The sequence below is a fragment of the Dipodomys merriami genome, unplaced genomic scaffold (assembly GCF_024711535.1).
Source record: "Dipodomys merriami isolate MVZ:Mamm:240054 unplaced genomic scaffold, mDipMer1.0.p SCAF_48, whole genome shotgun sequence".
Taxonomy (NCBI): Eukaryota; Metazoa; Chordata; class Mammalia; order Rodentia; family Heteromyidae; genus Dipodomys; species Dipodomys merriami.
In genome coordinates, this window is record NW_027206046.1 from 9,497,228 (window position 1) to 9,523,007 (window position 25,780).

Here is a 25,780-nt window from a genome sequence, read left to right on the forward strand (position 1 = left end):
CAGCAGTGGTTTTCTTTTTAGTGTTTTTCAAGATGTAGTGAAGATGAAAAATACAGAGTCTGTAGCAGTAAGAAGAAAAATAAACTGTTATATCCTTTGGTTTTGAAATTTTGTGTTTGTGCTTGGTAGATATTAAATTGTCAGATGCATTTTGCCTATTTCTAGTTTCCTGTTTTCTCCTGCATGAAGCATGTAGCGGCATGTAAACAGCATGTCTTAGCAAAATAATGTTTTGATTTTGGGGTGAAAGTAAAGGAATCTTCATTCTGCCAGGGATAGGAATAGTGGTACTACAATACAGATTGAACCATCATGATCCCCCACCCACCCCAATGATGTGGGTATTCCCTTCCCCCACAACCCTAGTTCCCAGTAGTGGTGAGTATTGAATGTAGGGGCCCTGCAAATGTGAGCAAGGGCTTTATTGATTAGCTATATCTCCAGCTCAGTGGCAGAATTCTCAACAGATTTGGCTTTGAGAATGGCGGGTAATCATAGCCAGGTTGTTTAATATATTCTTTTTGGTCTTTTTTTTTTTTTTTTTTTTTTTTTTGGTCGGTCGTGGGGCTGAACTCAGCCTGGGCACTGTCCCTCAGCTCTTCAGTTCAAGGCTAGTGCTCTACCACTTGAGCCACAGCACCACTTCTGGTATTTTCTGTTTATGTGGTGCTAAGGAATCAAACCCAGGGCCTCATGCCTGCGAGGCAAGCATTCTGCCACTGAGCCACCTTCCCAGCCCTGTTCTTGTGTTCTATAGCAAAACATTAAGAGACATTTTAAATTTTTTTCTGCATTAACTTTTTTTTTTTTGCCAGTCCTAGGGATTATGGACTCAGGGCCTGGGCACTGTTGCCAGTACTAGGGCTTGAACTCAGAGCCTTGTGCTCACTTGTTTTGCTTGCTAGGTTGGTACTCTACCACTTGAGCTCCAATCACACTTTTGGTTAATAGGATGGACATCGGTTTGGTGGACTTTTCTTCCCTTCCTGGCTTTGAACCTCAAGCATCCATCTCTCAGCCTTTTGAGTAGCTAGGATTATGAGTGTAAGCTACCAGCACTGGGCTTATAATTAGAATTTGGGGGGGGGGGCGCGTCCGGTCGTGGGGCCTGAACTCTGGGCCTGGGCGCTGTCCCTCAGCTCTTCAGCTCAAGGCTAACGTTCTACCACTTGAGCCACAGTGCCACTTCCGGCTTTTTTCTTTTTGCTTATGTGGTGCTGAGGAATTGAACCCAGGGCCTCAGACATGCAAGGCAAGCGCTCTACCACTGAGCCACCTTCCCAGCCCCTATAATTAGAATTTTTAAAGAACTATGAAATACTATTCTCATTATAAGACTAAGTGGTTATATGTAGATGAAATGTTTTCTAAATTTGTATATGTTGGTCATCATGTTATATATAATAATTTTTCATTTTAGGCACAATTCAGATTCAGAAGCGTCAGCAGTTAGTCAGAAATATACATGAAGATGAATTGAATGATATGAAGGATTATCTTTCTCAATGTCAACAAGAACAGGAGTCTCTCATAGGTTCTAAGGTGTGTATCACTAACAGATATTAAAATTGTTTGCCAGTATCTGTGCTATTAAGATCTAAGTGCAATGAACAGACGAGCAACTTACGAGTGTTGATATAATTGTTTAGAGCAACTGCTAAACCCTAGTTACTGTCATGGAGTTTGTCATATTTCTCTTGATAACCGTGTATATGTGTGTAATTTTTTTTTGTGGCTCTTATGGCTTGAACTCAGGACCTGGGTGTGTCTTTGACTTTTTTTTTTTTTTTTTTGTCGGCTGTGGGGCTTGAACTCTGGGCCTGGGTGCTGTCCCTCAGCTCTTCAGCTCAAGGCGAGCGCTCTACCACTTGAGCTACAGTGCCACTTCCGGTTTTCTAGTGGTTTATTGGAGATAGGAGTCTCACAGTCTTTCCTGCCCGGGCTGGCTTTGAACTGCTATTCTCAGATCTCAGACTCCTGAGTAGCTAGGATTACAGGCGTGAGCCACCGGCGCCCGGCAGTTTATGATACTCTTATATCCAGTTATCCATCAGAAAATCAGAAGTGGAGATGTGGCTCAAGGTGGCAAAAAAAAAAAAAAAGCTCAGGTACAGTGCGTAGGCCCTGAGTTCAAGTCCAATGATTGACAAAAATAGCTTAAGGGTCAGCACATAGTTCCTGAGTTCAAGCCCCAGGATTCACACAAAAAATAGGAACAGAGAAATATATTAATTGGTGATACGTATTGAAGATTCAAATTCAGCTTTTTAACATTTTTTTTGTTTTCTCCTTAAAAAAATAATTTAGTCATTGAAAGAAAATCTTGCCAGTTGTTGGACCATTACTGAAGCCGGAAAGATTTCCTTTGAAACTCAGAAAAATAACCTTGCTACAGAAAATCAGTATCTAAGATTAACTCTGGAGAAGGACGAAAAAGCCATATCTCTATTACAGGAAGAGTTAAGGAAACTAAGGGAACAGATAAGAATATTGGAAGATAAAGGGACCAATCTTGAATTACATTCAGAAAATCAGAAACTTAAGCAGCATTTGGAACAGGAAAAACAGAAAACACACACCTTCCTTAGTCAAAGGGACACTCTGTCAGCAGAAGCAAGGATGCTAAGGACCGAGCTGGAGAGAGAACGGCTGGCAGCATTGGCTTTGAGGCTGGAACTCCAGCAGTTAAACACCCAGCCCCAGGACAACTCTGAATCTGCCAGTGCACTGGATGAAAAAAAGGAAATTGTGCTTTTACAGCAGAGGCTCACTGAGATGGAGCAGAAGTTAATCTTTGAGCAGCAACGCTCTGATCTGTGGGAACGACTGTATGTGGAGGCAAAAGATCAAAATGGGAAAGAAGAAACAGATGTTAAAAAGAAAGGGAGCAGAGGAAGCCACAGGGCTAAGAGCAAATCAAAGGAAACACTCCTAGGAACAGTTAAGGAGACATTTGATGCCATGAAAAATTCTACCAAGGAGTTTGTAAGGCATCATAAAGAAAAAATTAAGCAGGCTAAGGAAGCTGTAAAGGAAAATCTGAAAAAGTTCTCAGATTCAGTTAAATCCACTTTCCGACATTTTAAAGATACTACGAAGAATATCTTTGATGAAAAGGGCAATAAAAGATTCAGCACGCCAAAGGAAACAGCAGCTGAGAAACCAAGAACAATTTTTAGTGACTATTTGTACCCACCATTTAGGTCACCTAGACCAAACCAGGACTGCAGAGGTCCTACTGTGCAACAGGACAGAAGGAAAGAGAAGCCAGTACACTTTGAAGAATACGGAAGAAATGCAGATCCACCGAAGGACAGTTCTGAGCACAACTGTAGGGAAAAGCATCCCTCTTTCAGAAAAACATGTTCTAATATATTTGAATGCGCTCGACTGGAATCCAAGATAAGTCCCTTTAATATAGTGAATCCTGTAAGGATAGAAGAATTTAGACAAATAATGGAAAGGTACTTGTTAAAAGAACTGAGAGCTTTTCATCACTGGAAAGAACTTGATCAGTTCATCAGTAAGTTTTTCCTCAATGGTCTGTTTCGACATGATCAGAAGCTCTTCCTGGACTTTGTTAATGATGTTAAAGATTATCTTAGCAACATGAAGGAGTATCAAGTAGATAATGATGACGTGTTTAAGAAGTTGGATGAACACATACACAGATACTTTGCTCACCCTTTACCCCCTCCACATGGACCCAGGTCGGTTTACATAAACCCATGTTATTATAATAGTTTCTAACAGTTGTAGAGCAAGAAAGCATTTTTAACATTTGAGGAGTGAGTGTCTTGGAATGTTACTATTTCTAAGAGAAATGTTTTTAAGGGTATAGTTTGAAAAGCACTGCTATTGCAGATGAAAGTTTAATATAGCATCACTTTGATTTGAGCAAATGATTTAAAAAATAAGGCTATATAATTCTTCATCTAGCCAGTTTTGATTTTTCAGTTTCAGTTTTATATGAAACTATCATTACCTTAGGGAAATTACTTTATTTAATCTTTTATTTGGTTAGTTTAAGAGGCTAGAAAGTGAACAACAGAAATTTTACTCTAAAGTCAGAAGAGCTCACAGTTCTAATGGCCCACCCATTTTCATTTTTCCACTCCATGTACCAATTTATTATGCCTAACACTTTAATGGGATTATTATTATTGCTAAGGAAGGGTAGTGGCTTGATGAAGCAAACTCAGCAATCTAGACATTCAGTGTATTCATAACATTTTATCTATTGTCCCTGTTTTATTCTGTAACATGAAACTCCCCTACTGTTCAAATGTTAATTTCACTTTTTATCTTTAAGAGCCCTACATTACTAAACCTTTATGAATAAATGTAATGTGTCTATAAAATAATGAGACTGATTTCTGTTGTCTAGTGCAATAATCAGCAAATGTTGAGAGGTTGCTTTAAGGAAATGAAACTATGATAAATGAAACTATGGAGGCATGTATGTGGTGGCCTTAGGCTATGTGAAGATACTTGAAAGGTTTGGTGAGTGGACTGGTCTTTCAGTACTTTTGATTCAAAAGGAGGAGGCATTCCACTCAAGTACGTCAACTGCAAAGATTTGGAGATAGGAAGACAAAACTAACTTCAAGGAAGAAAAGATGATGAGGGATCAAATTAGAAGTGTTTGTTTTGTAAGACAAATACGAATAGAATTTTGTAGTAAGCTTAGTTATGTTGTCTTTCAGATTATTAGCAACAGTTTGGAGGATTGATTGGGAAGATGTTAGACTAGAATCTGATCGTCACTATAATATAGACATGAGCTAATGAACATTGAACAAACAGAAGTAGAAAGACAGACTAGGTAAACTTGTTTCTAGAAGTGTCTTCTAGATTTCTGGAATGTGTGTTAGATAGTGGTATCATTCAGACTAGAATACTAGAAGTTGAAGGTCAAAGGAACTAGAAATGAGAATTGTTGGGAGGTACTCACTGACATTCATCTGGAGAGGCTTCACTGGCAATTACTTAGATGGCTAGACCTGCCGGGTCAGATTTGCCAACCCTGTGGAATAGGGCTGCTAGAACTGTAGAAGATGCTGAGATGGACAAGACAGCAGAAAGACATCTGGAAAACATTCAAGTTGTGGGTCACATGTTTTCGGGACAAGACCTTTTTGGTAAAATGTTTCTTGGCTTGGGAATTGGGTGGCCGTGGATGGCTTGTAGACTGTGACTTCTGATGGAAACCTGATCCTGGAGGGTGAGGAAACTTGTGCTGTGAGGGAGGCAGAGCTAGAGACTTAGTTTTGCTTGGCCTTTAAGAGGTGTGTAGAGTTGTATGCACCCTGAGGGGTGTGAGCTATGTGGGGCGGAACTGGCTTTTATAGAAAGGAGGAAGAATAATAGAAACATCTCATTATTTTATTGTCACATTTCTGTTCCTTTGTCATTTGTTCAGTATTTCCCCTTCTTGCTAATAGTTATGTTTTTCTGTTTTTGGTATGGTTGTTAGAATTATAAATCGCATTAACATCTTTCTGCAGAGTGCTCAGATGAGTAGATTAGTGGAGAAAAACATGAAAACTGTTTTAAATTAAATACATAGAACTCTAACATAGATGAAAAATGTGTTTACTACTTTCAGTCGACCTGATAAAAAGCAACGTATGGTAAATATTGAAAACTCCAGGCATCGAAAACAGGAGCAGAAGCACCTGCAGCCACAGCCTTATAAGAGGGAAGGTAAATGGCATAAGTATGGGCGCACTCACGGAAGACACATGGCAAACCTTGAAATAGAATTGGGGCACTTACCTTTTGACCCTAAATACTGATTCCCTGGTTAATATTACATTAGGAAACTTAAGAGACATACGGATGCTTTCTACAGTTTGGTGTTGAAACTTAACATGAAATTATCAACGTGTTTTTTCCTTCCATTTTCAAAAGATCAGTTTGATGGCTTCATAGTCTTACTCAGAAGCATCAGTCAAAAGCTTACTAACCTGCATTTTCCTGTAATTTAGCTTTGTTGAAATTTGGGGGGAGGGTACTGGAAAAAAAAAGTAGTTTTATTATGGAAGCCAGGCATGCAACAGATTTTGTGCATGAAGTAAGACTTCCTCTCAGTCTTCTGAGCTTAACAAGTCCAATTCATACATGACGACGTGTAATTAACACTATGTTTGATTTGCAGTAGAGCTTGAAAAAAGTATGTTTTGCTGGGACTTCATTTCTAACATTTTATACTCTTACATTTCTTGTCTTTTTGTGGGTTCAAGAGCCCGTTGACTTGTGAAGAGTATGCTGTCCTCTTAAGAGCTTGCTGATTTGTTCTCTTGTGAAATTTCTTGCACATCTGAATATTGTGGAAGAAACAATAAAACCTACACCATGAGGAAAACTAAAGGTCTTTATTTAAATTCTGGCATTGTATTTTTTTTTTACTTTGTGGTATTTTATACAATTCCTCAGTAATTATATTTGGGCTGCTCATAATAATTTATTGCAAGGAATGAGTCCAACTTTGGCATTGACTGAAGTGTTGTCTGAATGTCTCCATCCAGTGATGTCAGACATCATCTCTAGAAATTCTGAACAGTTAAGTTTCATCTTTCTTTGCGTTTCCCATTTGCCTTTTGTTCATAGACATATATGTGAGTTCCAGTTCGACCTTCTGGCAAGTGAGTGTGGAAGAAAATAGCAGTCCTCTCATAATTTCTTGCAGCTAGGAAAACACTTATTTCCTAGAAGTAATAAATGTTACTGTAAGTGAAGGATACATTTCGCTGAGTAATGTTTCAGAAAATTTTAGGATGGCCTATTCTAGGACTGGGGATGTGGCTCAAGTGGTTAGGAGTATCTGTCTAGCAATCACAAAATCCCAGTACCACCAATAAAAAGCAAAGCACCAAAATCCCCAGCCAGTTCTTGAGTGCTACTTTGAAACTTTTCCCTCTATTCAGGATTTCCTTAATAAAAAATTAGCTTTTGGGCTTGCACTAGTGGCTCACACTTGTAGTTCTAGCTGTAGCTGTTCAGGAAGCTGAGAGCTGAAGATGGTAGTTGGAAGCCAGCCTGGGCAGGGAAAATCCATGAGACTCTATCTACCACCAGAAAGCCAGAAGTGAAGCTGTGGCACAAATGGTAGGGCATTAGCCTTGAACATAAAAGGTCAGGGACATGGCTTAGGTCCTGAGTTCAAGCTCTAGGACTGGCACAACAAATACCTTTTGGATGGTAATCAGTGTACCTTGACAGGTACAAAACTGGAGCTAATTTTGACTAGAGAAAAGACTAATTGATTACAGGCATTAAAAGGGGCCACAAAACAGGCTATATTGTTCATTGACTTCAGTCTTTGCTAATCCTAAAGTGAAATACAGTAAGTGAATTTTCTTCTTCCATATTACTCACCTCCTCCAAAGCACTAAAGATGATCAAGTGAGTAGGTAGTGATGCATTCTCAGGAAATTCCTTATGTAACCACTTCAAGGGGTTTTGGTAAAACACATCTGCTTCATCAAGATACTGACTTTTTCCACTCAAGTCTGGAGGACACTGGAGAAATCGCATTGGAAGTGGACAGTGAACATGGCTAGGAGAAGAATCAGTTACCGTAATAGTTAGAAGTAAAAAAGTAGTGGATTTCTCATGTTACTTTTTAAGATATATACTTAGAAAAATGGGAGATGTGAATGCATAAACTGCATTGCAGTTAAGGGGAAGAGGCAGCAAGCCTTTAGTGTGTCTTATCAGAGATGGAGACTTCAGTTCCCCCATGCAACAACAAATCTACACACCCAAACTAAAGTATGGAGCGCTATTTCCAGAGCTTCAGGACTACATACTCTAACATTAATGCATAGTTTCAGAAGTCTAAGTGTGCTATAAGACCAGGTAAGTTAACTTGTTTTAGAGCAGTTCTCTAAAGGGTTACTTGGCAAGAGACAAAAACTACAAGTGGAAAGGATTCTTGTTCTTTTCCCTTTCTACCCTAAAAAGGAATTCATCATAGCTTGAATGACTAGATCATCCTCCTGCCTCAAGGTCCTGAGTGCTAGACTATAGGCACCAGATCCATAATGAGTTTAAAATTACCATTGATCAAATGATTAAGATCTGGGATTTTTAGAGAAAGGGAGTGTGTGTATGTGTTGGGAATTAAATCTAGGACCTCTATCACTGGACTATATCCCTCAGCTAAGTTTGAATTTGTTTTCTTTTTTTTGGGGGGGGGGGGGGGAGGGAGTGGTCCAGTCGTGGGGCCTGAACTCTGGGCCTGGGCGCTGTCCCTCAGCTCTTCAGCTCAGGCTAGCACTCTACCACTTGAGCCACAGCGCCACTTCGGGCTTTTTTTTCTGTTTATATGGTGCTGAGGAATTGAACCCAGGGCCTCATGCATACAAGGCAAGCGCTGTACCACCGAGCCACCTTCCCAGCCCCCACTCTACCACTTTGTAAAATGAGGAATTGAACCCAGGGTTTCATGCATACTAGGCAAGCACTCTACCACTAAGCCACATTCCCAGCCCTCCAACATGGCAGCACCAGCTATGAGGGGCCTGTAAAACAACTTTTATTACCTGTAGTAAGGAGTAGAGTGGCATGGCATCAGTATAAGTATTGAGGCCGAAGATTTATTGGGACTGCTGTGACAGACTTTCTGAATATGACTCATGACATCAAGGGTGCCTCGTTGATGAACTAAACCAGTATAGAATGCAAGAACCGTATTTGATAAAAACAGGAAACTGAGGGCTGCTTTCTTCCATGATTTCAGGTGGGCTAATGAGTATCCTATATGGAGACAGGCACATAGAACTGTTAACACTGGCAGTCTTATTTTTTATTTCTAAATATATTTGTAAGGGAACAGCATAAGCTGTGCTACTGTCATTGATGATTAAGAAACAAGCAGTCAATTCCTTTGGTCTGTACCTGTCCTTTTAATTGTGATCATTTTTATCTAGTAAAAGAGAGCTGGAAAGAAAATCATATTGCTAGACTCACAATAGAAGCCTAAGGGAGTGGTGTTGAATGCATATTTCAAAAATGTAATTGAGATGCTAGATTCTGCTATCTTGTGCATGCACGATAGACATATTTTTCTAAGTTTTGGACATTAAGTCCAGTGACTACATGGCAACAACTCATGATTTCCTCCTCAGCAAGACAGTGAAGAGGATGGGAAAGTGAGCCTCCACAGTGCTAATCACTGGTAACTAATGACTGGTAACTAACCAGAAAAACCAATGCTAAGGAAACCTTACTACCTTCTCTACTATCTTCCACTATCTGTGTACTTGTAGTGTTTCCATGATGGAAAGGGTAGTTGGGTTTTAGAATGGGACACTAAAACTCAAGATTGTGAGGCCTCTCAACCAAAATAGTCTTAAAAGACTCATATATTAAATGAAAAAGAAGTACTACAATTAATAACTAATTAAAAAGCAATTTTCACACAGCTTGGCTGAAAACAAATTAGTTCAAAAGTACTGTTTTAACTTTCTATAGATTGTTTATATTAAATAAAAGATACTTACCACAGAACACCATACAAAATGGTAAAACTGAGTAGATGAACCTGAATTCTTTGTGACCTAACATGCTATAATAAAAGATAAAAGAAAACATGGTTTCAAATGTCACATGACTGATAATTTAAATGAAGTACAACATGATTTGTTTTTTTAAGTATTGGACACTGAATTTTTTCAAGCATCAGTCATTTTTGTTAGGAAATTTCATTCATAAAGAGATGTTTATTAACCAGTCAAGTAGTAATCAAATTTGGAATGTATATACATATTAGAATACTGTATCATTGTTCCTTTGATGCTTTTTCTCTCTTTTTCCTTTTGGTGGCAGAATAGGGCCTCAAACTAAGGGCCTGGATGCTGTCTCTGAACTGCTTTTTTGCTCAATGCTAGTGCTCTACCATCCTGCCTAGACTATCTGAACCACATCCTCAGATCTAGGATTACAGACATGATCCACTGATGCCCAGCTAATGCTTAAGGTTTTGGTAGTTTCTTGTCTACTTAAGGTGAATGAAATTTTTTAACCTTTTAAGAAATGGAGTATAGCCCTAGTCAAGCAAGTGCTGTATGTGAATTACTTGTACCTGACCATGTGCACAGTTACTACTTCTTTGGTCTTCTAAAATAATCCCCACTAACTCAAATCCTCACAATCAGTATTTCTGTTAATTTAACTTCTTAGTAAAAAAAACTACTTGAACACATAAACTCTTACCTATAAACTAACAGTGTCCATAGCACAGTCACCATGAGTATGTGGTACCTCTTTGGGGCTAGAAAGCAGCCATGGATAAAGAAGGGTAAGTGCGTACCCAGGACAGCTGGAAATCCTTGACTGAAGTACCAGTGCCACGGATGAGAGCCATAAAATGTTCCCAAATTCTGCAGCACGTTAAATTTCAAGAAATTAAACTGCACCAGAGTCCACTGGCAGAGTTGAAGGGAAAAGAAACAGATGTGTTAGTGTCAAGTGTTAATCTTTGGTATGAGGAAATGTGATAAACAGATTACATTAATAGTTTTGATTAACTATGAAGTCATTTTTTGTGGTACTGGGGACTCAATTGCAATCATCCTTAATGACATTTTCTTTCCTAATATTGATGCATTCTTTGTTAATTTGTAAAACACTGGGTTTGAGATTTATAAGGAGTCTTAACATTATTAAATGTTTATACATATTTTGGCAAAGTTTTATATCCTTTAAGAGATAAGCTGTGAAAACTTAGTAGAGGATATGTGTGGTATCTATACTAATAATTTTACTCTTAGTGTGCAATGTTTCATGTTACTTGGTTAGGTAAAACTGTAAACATTAAAACGTGTATATAGAGCTGGGAAGATGGCTCATTGGTAGAGTGTTTGCCTTGCATGCCTGAGGCCCTGGGTTCGATTCCTCAGCACCACATAAGCAAAAGAAAAAAGCCAGAAGTGGTGCTGTGGCTCAAGTGGTAGAGTGCTAGCCTTGAGCTGAAGAGCTGAGGGAAAGCACCCAGGCTCAGAGTTCAGGCCCCATGACCAACAAAAACCAAACAACAACAACAACAAAAAAAAACATGTATAGCACAAAGCAGACAATGACAGCAAATTAATAATTGGTAACATTAAGTATTCACTCATGCTAGGAACTGCTGTAATATAAGCATTTTACATGATTTTTCCCATTTAACCTTCCAACATCAAGAACCAGAATTACTTCCAGAATAAGAAGTCATGAGAAGTGGCACTGTGGCTCAGGAGGTAGAGTGCTCATCTTGAGCTGAAGAGCGCAGGGACAGCGCCCAGGCCCAGAGTTCAAGCCCTACGACCAACAACAACAAAAAAAAAACCCAAACAGAATAAGAAGGCATGGAAAGAAAGATCTGAAACTTGTCTAAGATCACAGCTAGGTATGAGAGCACCAGGTTTCAAATTGACAGATGATTTAATTCAGTCAAGAATGACTTCAAGCCGGGCGCTGGTGGCTCACGCCTGTAATCCTAGCTACTCAGGAGGCTGAGATCTGAGGATCGCGGTTCAAAGCCAGCCCGGGCAGGAGAGACTGTGAGACTCCTATCTCCAATAAACCACCAGAAAACCGGAAGTGGCGCTGTAGCTCAAGTGGTAGAGCGCTCGCCTTGAGCTGAAGAGCTGAGGGACAGCGCCCAGGCCCAGAGTTCAAGTCCCACGACCGACAAAAAAAAAAATGACTTCAAGCTAAGCAGCTGGGACTCATGCCTTTAATCCTAGCTACTCAGAAGGCTGAGATCTGAGAACCAAGGTTCAGAGCCAGCTCAGACAGATAAATTCTAGAGACTTATCTCCAATTAGCAAAAATCTGGAAGTGGACGCGTAGCTCACGTGGTAGAATATTAGCCTTGTGTGAAAAAGCCAAGCAAGAGTGCAGGCTTCAGGCTCCAGTACACACACAGAAGTGACTTCTGCCAAGGATGGACAACCAACCAAAAGCCACTTCCTAGGTTTTTTGTGTTTGTTTTTGTGGGTTGTGGTGCTTGAACTCTGGGTTTGGGCACTATCCCTCAGCTCTTCAGCTCAAGGCTAGTGCTCTACCGTCTGAACCACAGTGCCACTTCCGGTTTTCTAGTGGTTTATTGGAGATAAGAGTCTCATGGACTTTCCTGCCCGGGCTGGCTTTAAACCAAGGTCCTCAGATCTCAGCCTCCTGAGTAGATAGGATTTCAGGCATAAGCCAACCGTGCCCAGCTTTTTGTTTTGTTTTGTTGGTCATGGGGCTTGAACTGTGGGCCTGGGCACTGTCCCTCAGCTCTTCAGCCCAAGGTGAGCACTCTACCACTTGAGCCACAGCACCATTTCCAGTTTTCTGGTGGTTTATTGGAGATAAGAGTCTCACGGACTTTTCCTGCCTGAGCTGGTTTTGAATGGTGATCCTCAGATCTCAACCTCTTGAGTAGCTAGGATTACAGGTGTGAGCCACTGGTGCCTAGCTTACCTAGTCATTTTGAAAACCAAATAATTGAGGAATAGAATACTTATTTTGGTATATGTGCAGATGACAAAGGGTCAACCAAAGTCAATTTTAGCTTTTTTTATTCTCAACGGAAACATTAAGTACTCTTCTGAACATCAACTAGGAATTCATCTTAGAAATCACAGAAAAGAAAACCAAGAGCATACACTAAAAGTTATATTGTTTAATTTTTATAGTCTAGACTGGCCTCAAACTAAGTACTCCTGCCTCAGCCTCCCAAATACTGGATTCTGTTTGAACTTTCAGGTATGGCTTGAAAATCTTTAAAAAAAAAAATGTGTGTCTCAGCATTTCTTGAAAATTTGCCTCTGTTCTGAAATATTAATGGATTAAGATATTAATGGATTAAGCATCTAGCTTGAAGTTCCAGTGCAAAAAATGGTTAAAGTAAAGATAACTATTAAAGACTTTATAATTTTTACTTACTTGGCCAAAAAAAATGCGATCAATGATCACAGATGAACTAAAAGCTACAAATCTGAAAAAGAAAAAAAAAAAAAAGCAATTGTGATTCACATTCTGAACCTCAAAGTGGTAAAGTACTAGCCTTGAACTGACAAAAACTAAACCTTTCAAACTTCAACAGCTGAATATGGATTTATACTTTTTGAAATATCTTTCACAGATGAGAAGATAAATTTAGCAAACTTTAAAACAATTCATTATCCATTATTATTAAATTTTCCCAAAACTTACCAACCTAAAATTACAGTATTTTATAGTTCCTATAAAATCCCAAGGTGCCTCTGGCTCAAGATTTTTAGTCAAACTCTTGGCTTTAGGCTTGATGGAGGACAGAGGAGAGAGATTGGTTTTCAAACACTCTTATGGTTCGCAGGACTCAGTCCTCAGACTGCCTCATGGCTGTCTGGCTTTTCTCTGGGTGAGTTGGTCTAGCGAGAGGCAGACTAGCAGTATGGTGGAAGCCACAGTCTAATACCTAGTCTGGAGTGATGTCCCCCAATCCTGCCATTTTCTTTTTTTTTTTTGGGGTCCTGTCATGGGTCCTGAACTCTGGGCCTGGGCGCTGCCCCTCAGCTCTTCAGCTCAAGGCTAGCGTTCTACCACTTGAGCCACAGCGCCACTTCCGGCTTTTTTCTTTTTTCTTGTGGTGCTGAGGAATCGAACCCAGGGCCTCATGCATGCAAGGCAAGTGCTCTACCACTGAGTCACCTTCCCAGCCCAATCCTGCCATTTTCTAGGTAGAACTTAGTCAACAAATCAAGCCCATGTTGAAGTTGTGGCCCAGGTCTCCCTTTTTTGAATTTTAGGAGAATGGAATCATATCACATGTACTCTTGTTCCCACAGTCCTTCCTTCAACATGCTTGTGAGACTGAACTGTTTTCCCAGCATGAGGCAATTTAGTCATTTATGATACCATCTGTGTAACTGTACTAACACACTATATTCCATGTGCCCACTTTCAGCCGTTAAGAAGTATTGATACTTTTTTTTTTGGTAGAATACATTAGTTGTAGTGATGGAGGATTCGATTCCACTGTGTTTTATTTTTCATTTTTTTGTGATACTGAGTCCTGAACTTGAGAGTCTCATGACTTCTAGGCTGGAACTCTACCACTGAATCCATACCTCCCCCGGTTCACAAACATTACTTTTTCTTTTCTTACTACCATACATTAGTTGAATGGGAGGTAGGGGGTGGTCACATTTCCACATTTGTAGAGTATCCCTATCTACCTCCCTGTCTTCACTCTCCCCCACCCTCCATTCCCCTTGTCTTAAAAAAGTCTCAGGGCTGGGAAGGTGGCTCAATGGTAGAGCGCTTGCTTTGCATGCATGAGGCCCTGGGTTCGATTCCTCAGTACCACATAAGCAAAAAGAAAAAAGCCTAAAGTGGTGCTGTGGCTCAAGTGGTAGAGTGCTAGCCTTGAGCTGAAGAGCTGAGGGATAGTACCCAGGCCCAGAGTTCAGGCCCCACAACCTCCCTCCCCCCCACCAAAAAAAAGGGGAACCACCAATTTCAGCAGTTTTCATTGTTTAATTTTCATACATGCACATAAACTACACAGGCTACATTCCTATTCATCATCTTTGTTAGCAACCCTTCCAGCCCCCCCTTCCCCCGTTGCTGATGCAAGCCTGTTTTGTTTTTCTCATTTTTTTTAGAGTGTACTAATTACATCGAGGCATTTCATGATGCTATTTCAGATATGCATATATATTGTTCACATAGCCCAATATCATTTTCTCTTCATCTGCTGTGAACATTCTATTGTGTTCATCTTATACTTGTATATAGGGCTGTGATTGCTAGTCTACAAAGGTCAGCTTCAGAATTTTCCAGGGCTGGGAAAGTGGCTCAGTGGTAGAGCGCTTGCCTTGCATGCATGAGGCCCTGGGTTCAATTCCCCAGCACCACATAAGCAAAAAGAAAAAAGCCGGAAGTGGTGCTGTGGCTCAAGTGGTAGAGCGCTAGCCTTGAGCTGAAGAGCTGAGGGACAGTGCCCAGGCCCAGAGTTCAGGCCCCACAACTGACAAAAAAAAAAAAAAAAGAATTTTCTAAACAGGTCGTGTCAGTTTACATTCTTCCAGGAATATTTATGGGTTCCATAGAGCTTTTTGCCATTGGGCAGATGTGTGTCACGGCCATTTAAAATGTTCACTTCCACTATGACCAAAGAGATGCCCTTTAGATATTATTTTGAAAAAGCTCTTCATTTTGCTCATTTTCCTGTAACATTTTTCTTAGAATTTTTTTTTGATGGGAAAAAGGTTTTGGTTGACATTGGAAGATATAATGAACTGAAGGATATAAAACCTTATTCAGTCTCTCATTTACAGGTTAGTGAACTTAACAGGTGGATTATAGCCATACTTACCCTACAGGTAAGAAATGATGTAGAGTAAGAGGGAGCTTTCTCCGTGCTTGCCAGAAATGTGTGCAGAGTAGAGGTATCCATGGGATGACGGCTGTGGGACGAATTATGAAGGCAAATGCCACCAGTGACACATACTTAGCACTGTAAGCAAGGAAACATGTGACCACAAGAACTGCAGAGTTAGGTTTGAAGCTAACTTACTATTTATACTATGATACAGTATTAAAAAAAAAAAAAAAAGAACAAAACAGCCAGGTAGGGGCTGGGAAGGTGGCTCAGTGGTAGAGTGCTTGCCTTGCATGCATGAGGCCCTGGGTTCGATTCCTCAGCACCACATAAGCAAAAAGAAAAAAGCCGGAAGTGGCGCTATGGCTCAAGTGGTAGAGCGCTAGCCTTGAGCTGAAGAGCTGAGGGACAGCGCCCAGGCCCAGAGTTCAGGCCCCATGACCAGACCCCCCAAAAAAAACACAAAAAAAACCCAGCCAGGTACTAGTGGCCCTGCCTATAATTCTAGCTACTCAGTTGGCTAAGATCTGAGGATTACAGTTCAAAGCCAGCCCAGGCAGGAAAAGTCCATGAGTCTCTTATCTCCAATCTACCACCAAAAAACCAGAATTGAAACTGTGGCTCAAATGGCAGCACGCTAAGCTGGAGCAAAAAAGCTTATAGAGAATGACCAGGCTTGAGTTCAAGCCCCAGGACTGGCACCAAAAATAAGCAAAACAAAACCCATAAAACAAACCCAACAGGGCTGGGAAGATGGTTCAGTGGTAGATTGCTTGCCTTGCATGCATGAGGCCCTGGGTTCAATTCCTCAGCACCACATAAGCAGAAAAAAAAAACAAACCCAACAGCATCTTTTTGGTTTAAATAGCTATATGACTGTATCCTTAGTTATATGTACCTTTGTTACACTGTGTCTTTTCAATAATTTGAAGATTATACTTGAGGATTATACTTGTTCTTAGTATAATTTATCCACTAATAGTTGTGATTCTCATAACTTACGAACACTTGAGAAATTACTGGATACTATAACACAATTATAGTTTAAGCTTTTTCCAAAGTATGCCTTAGAGTTTTGTACATAATTGTTAACAGTAGTAAATCTCACCTGTTCACAGGCTTGGAACCTTCCAGAGGATAGTAGAAAAGAGCAAGTATAGTGAGAACAGCTTCCATGGTGTTGGTGAGGGTTCTGGTACAGCAATACCACGTGAACCAAGAACACAACTGGCAAAACAACTAAGAAAAGTGATGAGCAAAGTGTATGAAGTATTTGACATAGAGGTGGGGAAGCTTAGCATCATCTTGTGTGGGAACTAGCAAGCGAGTCTAGTATTGCCAAAACCATGGCAACATGAAAATGAACCGTAGACATGCTCAGACATTGTTTTTAAGAATTTACACCCAGCACAGCACTATGATAGCATCAGATCTTTTTGGGAAGATTATACTCAGGTCTATTTTATAGTACTGTATCTGAGTTAAATTCTACTTTTCACAAATTAAAGATGTAAGATAGACTACTTTGATGGTAGAGTTTAAGTTTGTTGGGGGTAAGGCTGTTAACGTGTACTAGCTTCCTGTCTCTTCTAATGTACCTTAAAAGAATGCTTAATGAAATTAAGAGGATTTTCCTAAACTAGAACATAGGAGGTAGGGTTTCAGAGGCATCATGACCCTTGCTACCACTTTAGGCTGAGCTATAAGCAATGCACATGCATGTAGGCACAAAATGGACGCTGACTTTATATCTGCATCAAGGAGCAAGGCTTAATTGCCAAACCTGTCTTTTCAGAATGTTAAAGACTACATTGCTGACAGTTACATATCCTTTTCTAAATTTACTAAGAAATTGGATTCTAGACATTGTATCCTACTAAGAAATCGTATTCTATGCTAGTAAATGGGTTACTTGGAATTTATACTGTATTTTTGGAATTCATATCAAAGATTTGAGTGGGATACAAGGAACTGATACTTCCATCTTGAAATAAGTCAAAGAAAAGGATTGCTTCTACACCATTCTCACTCTGGACTTGTACAAGTCCAGCCATGTCAAGCATTTAAGCCAGGGGTCAGGATGTCAAGGAGTTTCTCTGAGGAACAGCAAACATGAGGTGCCTTTTGTGAGACAGGCAGTGGTATGCAGCTGTTCCTTCTGAATTCTGGTAAAAAAAAAAAAAAAGCAAGGACTTGGTCACTTCTGAGACAGTACCAGCCTTCAAAGGCTGTCTCTTCTGGCTCAGTTTCTTCCAGGGTTTGCATTCTACTATCCAAGGCTCAATCAGAAAGGAACATATGGCATGTGCCTCTGGTACTTTACTGTCAATTACAGAAGTAACTTGTAAGTTCAATTGTTGTGGGGATCTGTTTTCTTCCATACGCTTTCTGCTTACAGGTTAAGTGATTAGGACTTACCACCCATCTTGCCACTTCCTGGCTGTCCAGTTGCCTCATTAATGAGTAAAGCCTCAGGTCGGCTAGAGCAGAGAGAAGTGCTTGGGCGAGTCTGGGAATCCAGATCTTCAATAGTTAAAGAAGAAGAGTTGAAATACATCCCTGGTTCACACAGAATGGAAATAAACCAAAGCTACTCCTAGTATAAAAATAGACAAAAATCCATCTACTTCTACCAAAGTCCATGAGCAATGCATGGACATTCCCAAGGTATATTTATCATTCTCTTTTTTCTCTCCATTTTCATATTGATTTATCTACTACAGTACTAATTTTGTGTTTTATTTTTTATTTTTTGTTGGTTGTAAGCTTGAAATCTGGGCCTGGACACTGTCCCTCAGCTCCTCAGCTCAGGGCGAGCGCTCTACCACTTGAGCTACAGTGCCACTCCAGTTTTCTGGTGGTTAATTGGAGATAAAAAGTCTTTTGGACTTTCCTGCCAGGGCTGGCTTTGAACTGTGATCCTCACATCTCAGTCTCTTGAGTAGTTAGGATTATAGGGGTGAGCCACCAGACAGTTATCTCAAAAGGAAGCCCAGCCTGGCCTTGAACTCATGATCTTCCTGCTCCCATAGGCAGCCCATACACACTTCTAATTTTAAGTAGCTATCAAACTACTTTATTGTGGTGATTCTATTTTAGAAGAAAGTTTATTTTAATTAGTATATAAGAATTTTTAGGGGCTGGGAAGGTGGCTCAGTGGTAGAGCGCTTGCCTTACATGCAAGAGGCCCTGGGTTCGATTCCTCAGCACCACATAAGCAAAAAGAAAAAAGCCGGAAGTGGTGCTGTGGCTCAAGTGGTAGAGCGCTAGCCTTGAGCTGAAGAGCTGAGGGACAGCGCCCAGGCCCAGAGTTCAGACCCCACGACCGGACCCAAAAAAACAAACAAAGAATTTTTAAAAAACCATTTAGAGGGCTGGGAAGGTAGCTCAGCGGTAGAGTGCATGCCTTGCAAGCATGAGGCCCTGGGTTCAATTCCTCAGCACCACATAAACAGAAAAAGCCGGAAGTGGCACTGTGGCTCCAGTGGTAGAGCACTAGCCTTGAACTGAAGAGCTGAGGGACAGCACCCAGACCCAGAGTTCAGGCCCCATGACCGGCAAAAAACAAACAAACAAACAAAAAACCATTTAGAGTTTGTATCAGGTATCCCCCTAAGTGTATCTGTGTGTTATATCTCAGAGACATAACAGTCTAAGGCAGGTACTTGTTACTGTCTCTAGCATCAACGAAATGCTGCCTAACTCTTAATTGTTGCAGTCAGAAAACCCTGCCTGAGCCGGGCGCTGGTGGCTCACGCCTGTAATCCTAGCTACTCAGGAGGCTGAGATCTGAGGATCGCAGTTCAAAGCCAGCCCGGGCAGGAGAGACTGTGAGACTCCTATCTCCAATAAACCACCAGAAAACCGGAAGTGGCGCTGTAGCTCAAGTGGTAGAGCGCTCGCCTTGAGCTGAAGAGCTGAGGGACAGTGCCCAGGCCCAGAGTTCAAGTCCCACAACGGACAAAAAAAAAAAAAAAAAAAAAGAAAACCCTGCCTGCCTATGTGCTATCTTTCAGCTCTATACAGATTACTTCCTCCCATCCCTAGTGCCCTGACTATAAAAGTGCCCCTGAACAAAGGCTTGGTGCCATTTCTCCCTCTCTGTTGAGAATTGGCCTTGTCAGCCCCTGCTGACAATAAGCTTTTGCTGTATGTGACTGTGTCCATGTAGTCTTCTGGGATGGATGCTTTCATTGGAACCATGACTCGAATTTGAGCCGATGTTGCTTCAGTCCAAGAAGCATCTGGTTGACAGCCTGACTGGTAAAGCTCCTCACCCTCTCGGTGAGAATGTTTTGTAAATACTGACCAAACTGTCAATCAAATGCCTCCCAGACAGAACCCGCTGGAATGACAATTTAGGGACCCCTATTAATTGCTTTGCCCCTCCCATCAGGAAGCAGCTTTAGAAGAAATGACCCATCACCCATTTTCCCAGCCTGGTACCCATATCTAACAGGGACATCCTGTCAGCTTGCTGACATTAAACTTTGCTGTATGTGACTTTGGTGTCCCTGTGATACTCTGGGCTGTTGGCATTCTGCGCTTTCATTGGTAGTGTGACTTGGCTCAAGGCTCTCTTGGTGATTTTGCTTTTCCCCTTTGGGGAGTTTGAGCTGCCACAGGGACCTTGTGCCCATCTCAGGCCCATGCAGAAGAATGCTCTCTCTACATCCACCAGCAGTTGAACTGCCCTTCTTCCTGGGTGAGTGACCATTTCCTGCCACCAGGGGCTCTGAGTCCTTTTTGGTACTGCTTTCCAGGGAGCAAAATCTTGATGCCAAGTTCCAAGCCCTTCCCCTCCTGCCTAGGCCAGATAGACCAAGGGACCCAGCAGCTGTGTGCTAACAACTCTTCTTGCTGACTTTCCATGTTAGTTGACCAGAGTGTCTCTGGGGACGCCCTTGCTATCTCTTGGGACAACTCTGTTGGTTGCTCATTTTGGGCGGGCACAATCTAAAATTCCTCAGGACACAACCTAAAACCACTCAAGCTTGAACCCAATCTTAAGCCTCATAAGCATAAAGGCTTATGTAATCAAATTTGGCTCCAATATTCACTGGACAATGAGTCCACACGGTCCCTTCATGGGACACTGGATCCAGACATTTTATGGGACCTATAATCTCTACACGTGCTGGGCCAAACAAAAGACAATTGTTTATGTACAGTTTCTGTGCTTCCCCCCCTCCCCCTTCTGCCTGTGTCCCTGGAGAAGCAGGCAGGGTTCCCAGGACCCCCTTCTCTAGGTTTCCTCTCAAGGTTAGCCATCCTGGCTTAAAATTTTCTCTCTCCCTCTCTCTCTCTTTTTTTGTCAGTCGTGGGGCCTGAACTCTGGGCCTGGGCGCTGTCCCTCAGCTCTTCAGCTCAAGGCAAGTGCTCTACCACTTGAGCCACAACACCACTTCCGGCTTTTTTTTTGCTTATGTGGTGCTGAGGAATCGAACCCAGGGCCTCATGCATGCTTGAGGCAAGTATTCTACCACTGAGCCACCTATCTAGCCTGCTTAAAGTTCTCTTAGCTAAGACTCTCCCCCTTTTTAAAGCCTTTCCCACTTCTGCTCTAGTAAACTCCTGTTGACCTCTGCCCCTTGCCTACCTGGGGTGGGGGGGCGAGCCTTTAAAGTACAGCAACTTTCTTGTAAATATAGTCAAGATAAGCTAACAGGCCTGCTTTGTTCAAGACTAGCACTCTACTACTGAGCTACCTTCCCAGCCCCTTAGATTCAATTTCACAAGTTCAGTTTTCAGTTCAGCTGCACTGATCGGATTAGTCAGTAGCAGCTACCTGCCAGGCTTATCCCCAGGCCAAATAACTCCCAGCCCTGAAAGGCCTTGGTGGCCTGTGTGTCTCTCCTCCCAGCACTGTGCCCCAGTGCTTGTCCATTGTTCTAGTTTGGGCCCCTCCCTTCACAATTCTTTCTACAGGCCCTAAAACTGACACCTAAAAGAAGACAAAGGCCATGTGGTAGGTTTTTCTATAACCGCCTTTCTAATTACCAAAAAAAAAAAAAATTTTTTTTGGGAGGGGGAGAGCCTGAACTCTGGGCCTGGGCGCTGTCCCTCAGCAATTCAGCTCAATGCTAGCGCTCTACCACTTGAGCCATAGCACCACATTTGGCTTTTTTTCTTTTTGTTTAATGTGGTGCTGAGGAATCGAACCCAGAGCTTCATGCATGCAAGGTAAGTGCTCTACCACTGAGCCACCTTCCCAGCCCCCCCCCATTGTTTTAAAGGTTTTCTGGTCTTGTTATCAATGCTTAAACATGCAAATTCTATCAGATTGTTTATTGTCAACCAAAAGTCTCTGCTTAATATTTTGTTTGGTGCTACCTGTTTTTTCCAGCAGTAACCAGTTCTATCATACAATGGGAAAAATGCTTTTTTTTTTTGGTTGGTTGTGGGCCTGAACTCTAGGCCTGGGCACTGTCCCTCCGTTTTTCAGCTCAAGGCTAACACTCTACCACTTGACCCACAGCACCACTTCCAGTTTTTTCTGCTAATGTGGTGCTGAGGAATCGAACCCAGGGCCTCCTCATGCATGCCAGGCAAGAACTCTACCAGAGCCACCTTCCCAGCCTCAAAAATGCTTTTTGCCACTGGAATTCCAAAAATATTTATGGCTGACTTTCACTTTTAAAACTAAAGCACAAGCTGGGAACTGTAATCCTAGCTACTCAGGAGGCTGAGATATGAGGATCATGGTTCAGAGCCAGCCTGAGCAGGAAAGTCTGTGAGACTCTCATCTCCAGTAAACCACCAGAAAACCAGAAGTGGCACTGTGGCTCAAGTAGTAGTGTGTTAGCATTTAGCTGAAGAGCTCAGGGACAGTGCCCAGGCCCAGAGTTCAAGCCCCATGACCATCACCACCACCAACAAAGCATACTTTAGACTTTTGTGCACAAGTGTATACAAACAGGTTAAAAATCATCTCATTTAATACATAAGATCTATTCTCATGGTGTTAAAAAGAGGTTTTGTCTACCAAACATACTTTTGTCTTAAATATTAATATTTCCTGTTGTTCTTAATTGACTTAAATGATTAAGACAACCCCCAAAAGGTTCAAGTAAGTGTATGTCTGTATGGTCTGGGATGGTTGCTTTCAGTATTGTTTTACTCTGTTTGGTAGATGAGGAAAACAAAACACAAAAGGTAAGTAATTTTCTAAGGCTGCAGAGCTTTTAAACATGGCAGCCAGGATTTAAACCCTGGTCTGCCTGACGCCAAAGCCTGTGCTCTCAGTTATTAAGGTACAATGCTTCCTCAATACAAAAACTACTTTAAAATCTACAATCATAGTTTTTATATGACATAACATAGTAAATTTAAGAGTACATTATAGAATAAGTGAACAGGTCAGGGTTGTGGCTCAGACAAGCATGTGTAAGACCCTGGGGTCAAGCTCTAGCAACACACACACACACACACACACACACACACACACACACACACACACACACACACACACACACACACACACACACACACACACACACACACACACACACACACACACACACACACACACGCGCACACACACAGTGTATTTCACTAGTTATGGTTTAAAAGTTTCTGTGATTATGCCAGATGCTGGTGGCTTACATTTGTATACTGAGGAGGCTGAGATTTGAGGATCATGGTTTGAAACCAGCTTGGGCAGACAAAGCAGAGATCTCCAATCAGCAGAAAAGCTAGATATAGATCTGTGGCTCAAGTGACAGAATGCCAGCTTTAAGCTTAAAAGCCAAGCAAAAGCAGGAGGTCCTGAATTCAAGCCCTAGCACCAGTACAAAAAAAATTGATACTAATAATATTAGTGCTAATTAACCTTGAAAAGAAGGATGGAATATTGGTTTAAATTTAATCCAGCAGAGGTCGTGTGTGTGTGTGTGCGTGTCTGTCTGTCTGTCTGACGACTGAACTGGGGCCCTGTGAATGCTAGATAAGGGCTTTACACTGAGCTACATTCCATCTCACACTCATATATTTTTCACAGATATTTTAGTTACCTTTATTTATACTTACCAGTAACTGCACACTATCTTTCCCCAATAGATGCAGAATCTTGTATATGCTTGCAAAAATTAAGGGGTAAGTATAACCCCTCAATCTTTCTGTCCATTCCCAGGTTAAATAACCATAATTAGTCATATTAAGGATTAAGTTCAAAGAGTGTTAAAGCACTATTTAACTTCTACATATAAAATGTCAGTCTTTTTTTGGTCGATTGCGGAGCTTGAACTCTGGGCCTGGGTGCTGTCCCTGAGCTCTTCAGCTCAAGGCTAGCACTCTATTACTTGAGCCACAGTGCTACTTCTGGTTTTCCAAGTGGCTTATTGGAGATAAAAGTCTCAGACTTTCCTGCCTGGACTGACTTTGACCCATGATCCTCAGATCTTAGCCTCCTGAGTAGCTAGGATTACAGGCATGAGTCACCAGCACCCAGCTCTGGAATCTTTGTATAGCCAGGGCTAGCTTTGAACTAGCAATTGTCCTGCCTCAGTATCCCAGTACAGAGAAAGAATGTGTTTGTAATACTCTCAATACTGAGCATTTGGAAGATACACTAAAGGCTATGTCTAGTCTAGCAAATTGAAAGATATATGAGAAATATTAGTATACATTAACATATGCTCTGATGAGATGATTTGTAGAAAATGCAGACAACTTCTTGAAATTAGAAAGCAACCTCAGTTAATAGTCTGAAAAAGACCTGAAAAAGGATATTTAAAAACCATGTGATGTGCAACTTCAAGAGACTGCCAGTATTCGTCTGGAACAAAGCTCGTCTGCACTAAGAAGCAGTTAAGTATTCTTAAAGCAATGATAGACAAGAACAGATAAATGTTTTCTCCAAGGAGATCTGGAAAACAAAACCAAGGTCATTGTGGCATAAAAGGCAGTTTCTCCTGCAGAACTTAAAATATGCTTCTCTGGCTGGCCTCTGGCTAATGCACCCTGGTGAATTCTGGTCCTTCCATACCACTTGCCATTTGCCTAGAGCTAAACATACTAGGGAGACAGGTAGCCTGGGGATTTAGCGTAGTGGTAGAGCTCTGTTTTAGTAGGTCTTCGGTGATGGCCTCACCCATTGAGTGATGGCCCTGGCTTTTATTTAACCAACTTGTCGTGCAACTGAATATACAAAGAGAAGGTTAAAATACATATTGAAAACAAGGACTGAGTTAACTAAGCACTTACTCAAGTTATGCTACATGTGTAATCAAACTGGCTCGTAAATCAATCATTGAGAATACAACTTTGTATAAATGTCAAACGACATAAAATGTACATTAAAATATAGGTCATTGATGCTTACAATATGTCAATCACTGTTAATTCTCACTTAATCTTCAAGTCCTATCTTTCGGGGCTGGGGTGATGGACCGGCTCTAGGGTTTGCGCTCTGGGCTTCCCATTTGTGAGGCAGGCGCTGTCACTTGAGCCCCGTCCCCAGCACTTGTTTAGTTTAGCTGGTAACCGGGATTTGAACTCAAGGGCCTGGTGCTTGGTAAACTGGTGCTGTACCGTGTGTGGTTATGTCTCGACCGGATAAAACACACCACACACGTCCGAAAGGAGAAGGGTTTTTTTTCCATGTCAGACAGACGGACAGGATGTTCGGATCGGGACGGAGAACAGCGGCGGCCGTGAAGCCAGGGTGGGTAATTTTTATATATAGAGAGTTGGACCTGGAAGAATGAGGATGTGGGAAAACTGCGTTGGGAGGGCAAGAATTTCCCTTAGGGTTGACGTTTGGGGCCAGGCCGGGTCAGGGCGACCTGACTTACCGGAAGCGGCGTTTTCCTTCCTGCAGGTGAAACTGCAGCAACCGGAATATCAGCCTCTCCCCAGACCCCCACCACGGCCAACACCGTGTGCCTCACCCCCAAACCCTCAGCGCGCTCGTTTACGGGGCAAGTAACGTGGAACAAGTGAATCGCCCCGTCCGAAAGTCACCAAGTGGTGACTCGTCTGAGCGCGATCACAGATCGACCGCAAAGCCTGTACCACGGGGTACGGGGTGACCTCATCATTGGATCTAGTTCCGACACTGAGGATCAGACGGCAAGCTCGGCATCTCCAGCATCTCCGGCATCTGCAGCCCCGCGCGAGCGCTCCCGACCCGGCCCCGCCTCCCCTCCCGCACTCACCCGCCGCGGGTCGGGCGCCCTTCTCCGGGACGCTGGCGTACAGGGTAGACTTTCTCTTCCGCAGCTTCGTTTTCGGGCCGGAGCGGCTCGGCAGACCACGGAAAGCGATCCCGCCGTCCCCGCCCTCGAGATCCATCGCCCCCACCCCCGAAACGGCTCGGGAGCGGGCTGAAGACGCGCCGCCGCCGCCGCCACCATCGGACCGGAAGCGGAACGGCCGGCGCGTGCGGCGCCTCCTCCCGCTAGGTTTGGCCTCGGTGAGCCGCCGTCGCGCGCAGGC

General features: G+C 42.1%; 2 protein-coding genes across 7 annotated transcripts in view; one reads left to right on the top strand and one right to left on the bottom strand.

Annotated features, from left to right (window-relative positions):
- Ccpg1 (cell cycle progression 1) overlaps window positions 1-6,372 on the top strand; it is a 35,567-nt gene extending 29,195 nt beyond the window's left edge. For 3 of the 5 annotated variants that reach the window (XM_069995357.1, XM_069995360.1, XM_069995358.1), the window contains 3 exons: window positions 1,421-1,542; window positions 2,308-3,710; window positions 5,609-6,372. In XM_069995357.1, coding sequence (XP_069851458.1) covers window positions 1,421-1,542; window positions 2,308-3,710; window positions 5,609-5,798 — 1,715 coding nt within the window. In that variant the 3' untranslated portion in view covers window positions 5,799-6,372. The other 2 variants (XM_069995359.1, XM_069995361.1) reach the window with 2 other exon arrangements.
- Window positions 6,359-25,704, bottom strand: Pigb (phosphatidylinositol glycan anchor biosynthesis class B). Of its 2 annotated transcripts, XM_069995362.1 has the most exons (12): window positions 25,501-25,704; window positions 24,074-24,209; window positions 23,372-23,489; window positions 17,762-17,866; window positions 16,452-16,582; window positions 15,338-15,478; window positions 12,922-12,973; window positions 10,222-10,433; window positions 9,510-9,574; window positions 8,550-8,763; window positions 7,381-7,561; window positions 6,359-6,710 (listed from the first exon to the last, which is right to left on the bottom strand). In XM_069995362.1, the coding sequence occupies exons 1-12, from the start codon at window positions 25,634-25,636 to the stop codon at window positions 6,573-6,575; spliced, it is 1,629 nt and encodes a 542-aa protein (XP_069851463.1). In that variant the 5' UTR covers window positions 25,637-25,704; the 3' UTR covers window positions 6,359-6,572. The 2 variants fall into 2 exon arrangements, with proteins under 2 accessions (XP_069851463.1, XP_069851464.1); XM_069995363.1 differs by lacking the exon at window positions 6,359-6,710 and having other exon boundaries at window positions 7,411-7,524.
- Window positions 25,705-25,780: the final 76 nt, after the last annotated feature.

Excerpts from the sequence above, each read along its gene's own strand:
- Pigb (XM_069995362.1), bottom strand. The coding sequence starts at position 25,636 with ATGGATCTCGAGGGCGGGGACGGCGGGATCGCTTTCCGTGGTCTGCCG. Across the intron at positions 12,974-15,337 it reads CATCATTTCTTACCTGTAGG|ATTTGTAGCTTTTAGTTCAT; the intron begins GTAAGTATGGCT and ends TTTCTTTTTCAG. Across the intron at positions 9,575-10,221 it reads TGGACACTGTTAGTTTATAG|CATGTTAGGTCACAAAGAAT; the intron begins GTAAGAGTTTAT and ends CTTTTATTATAG.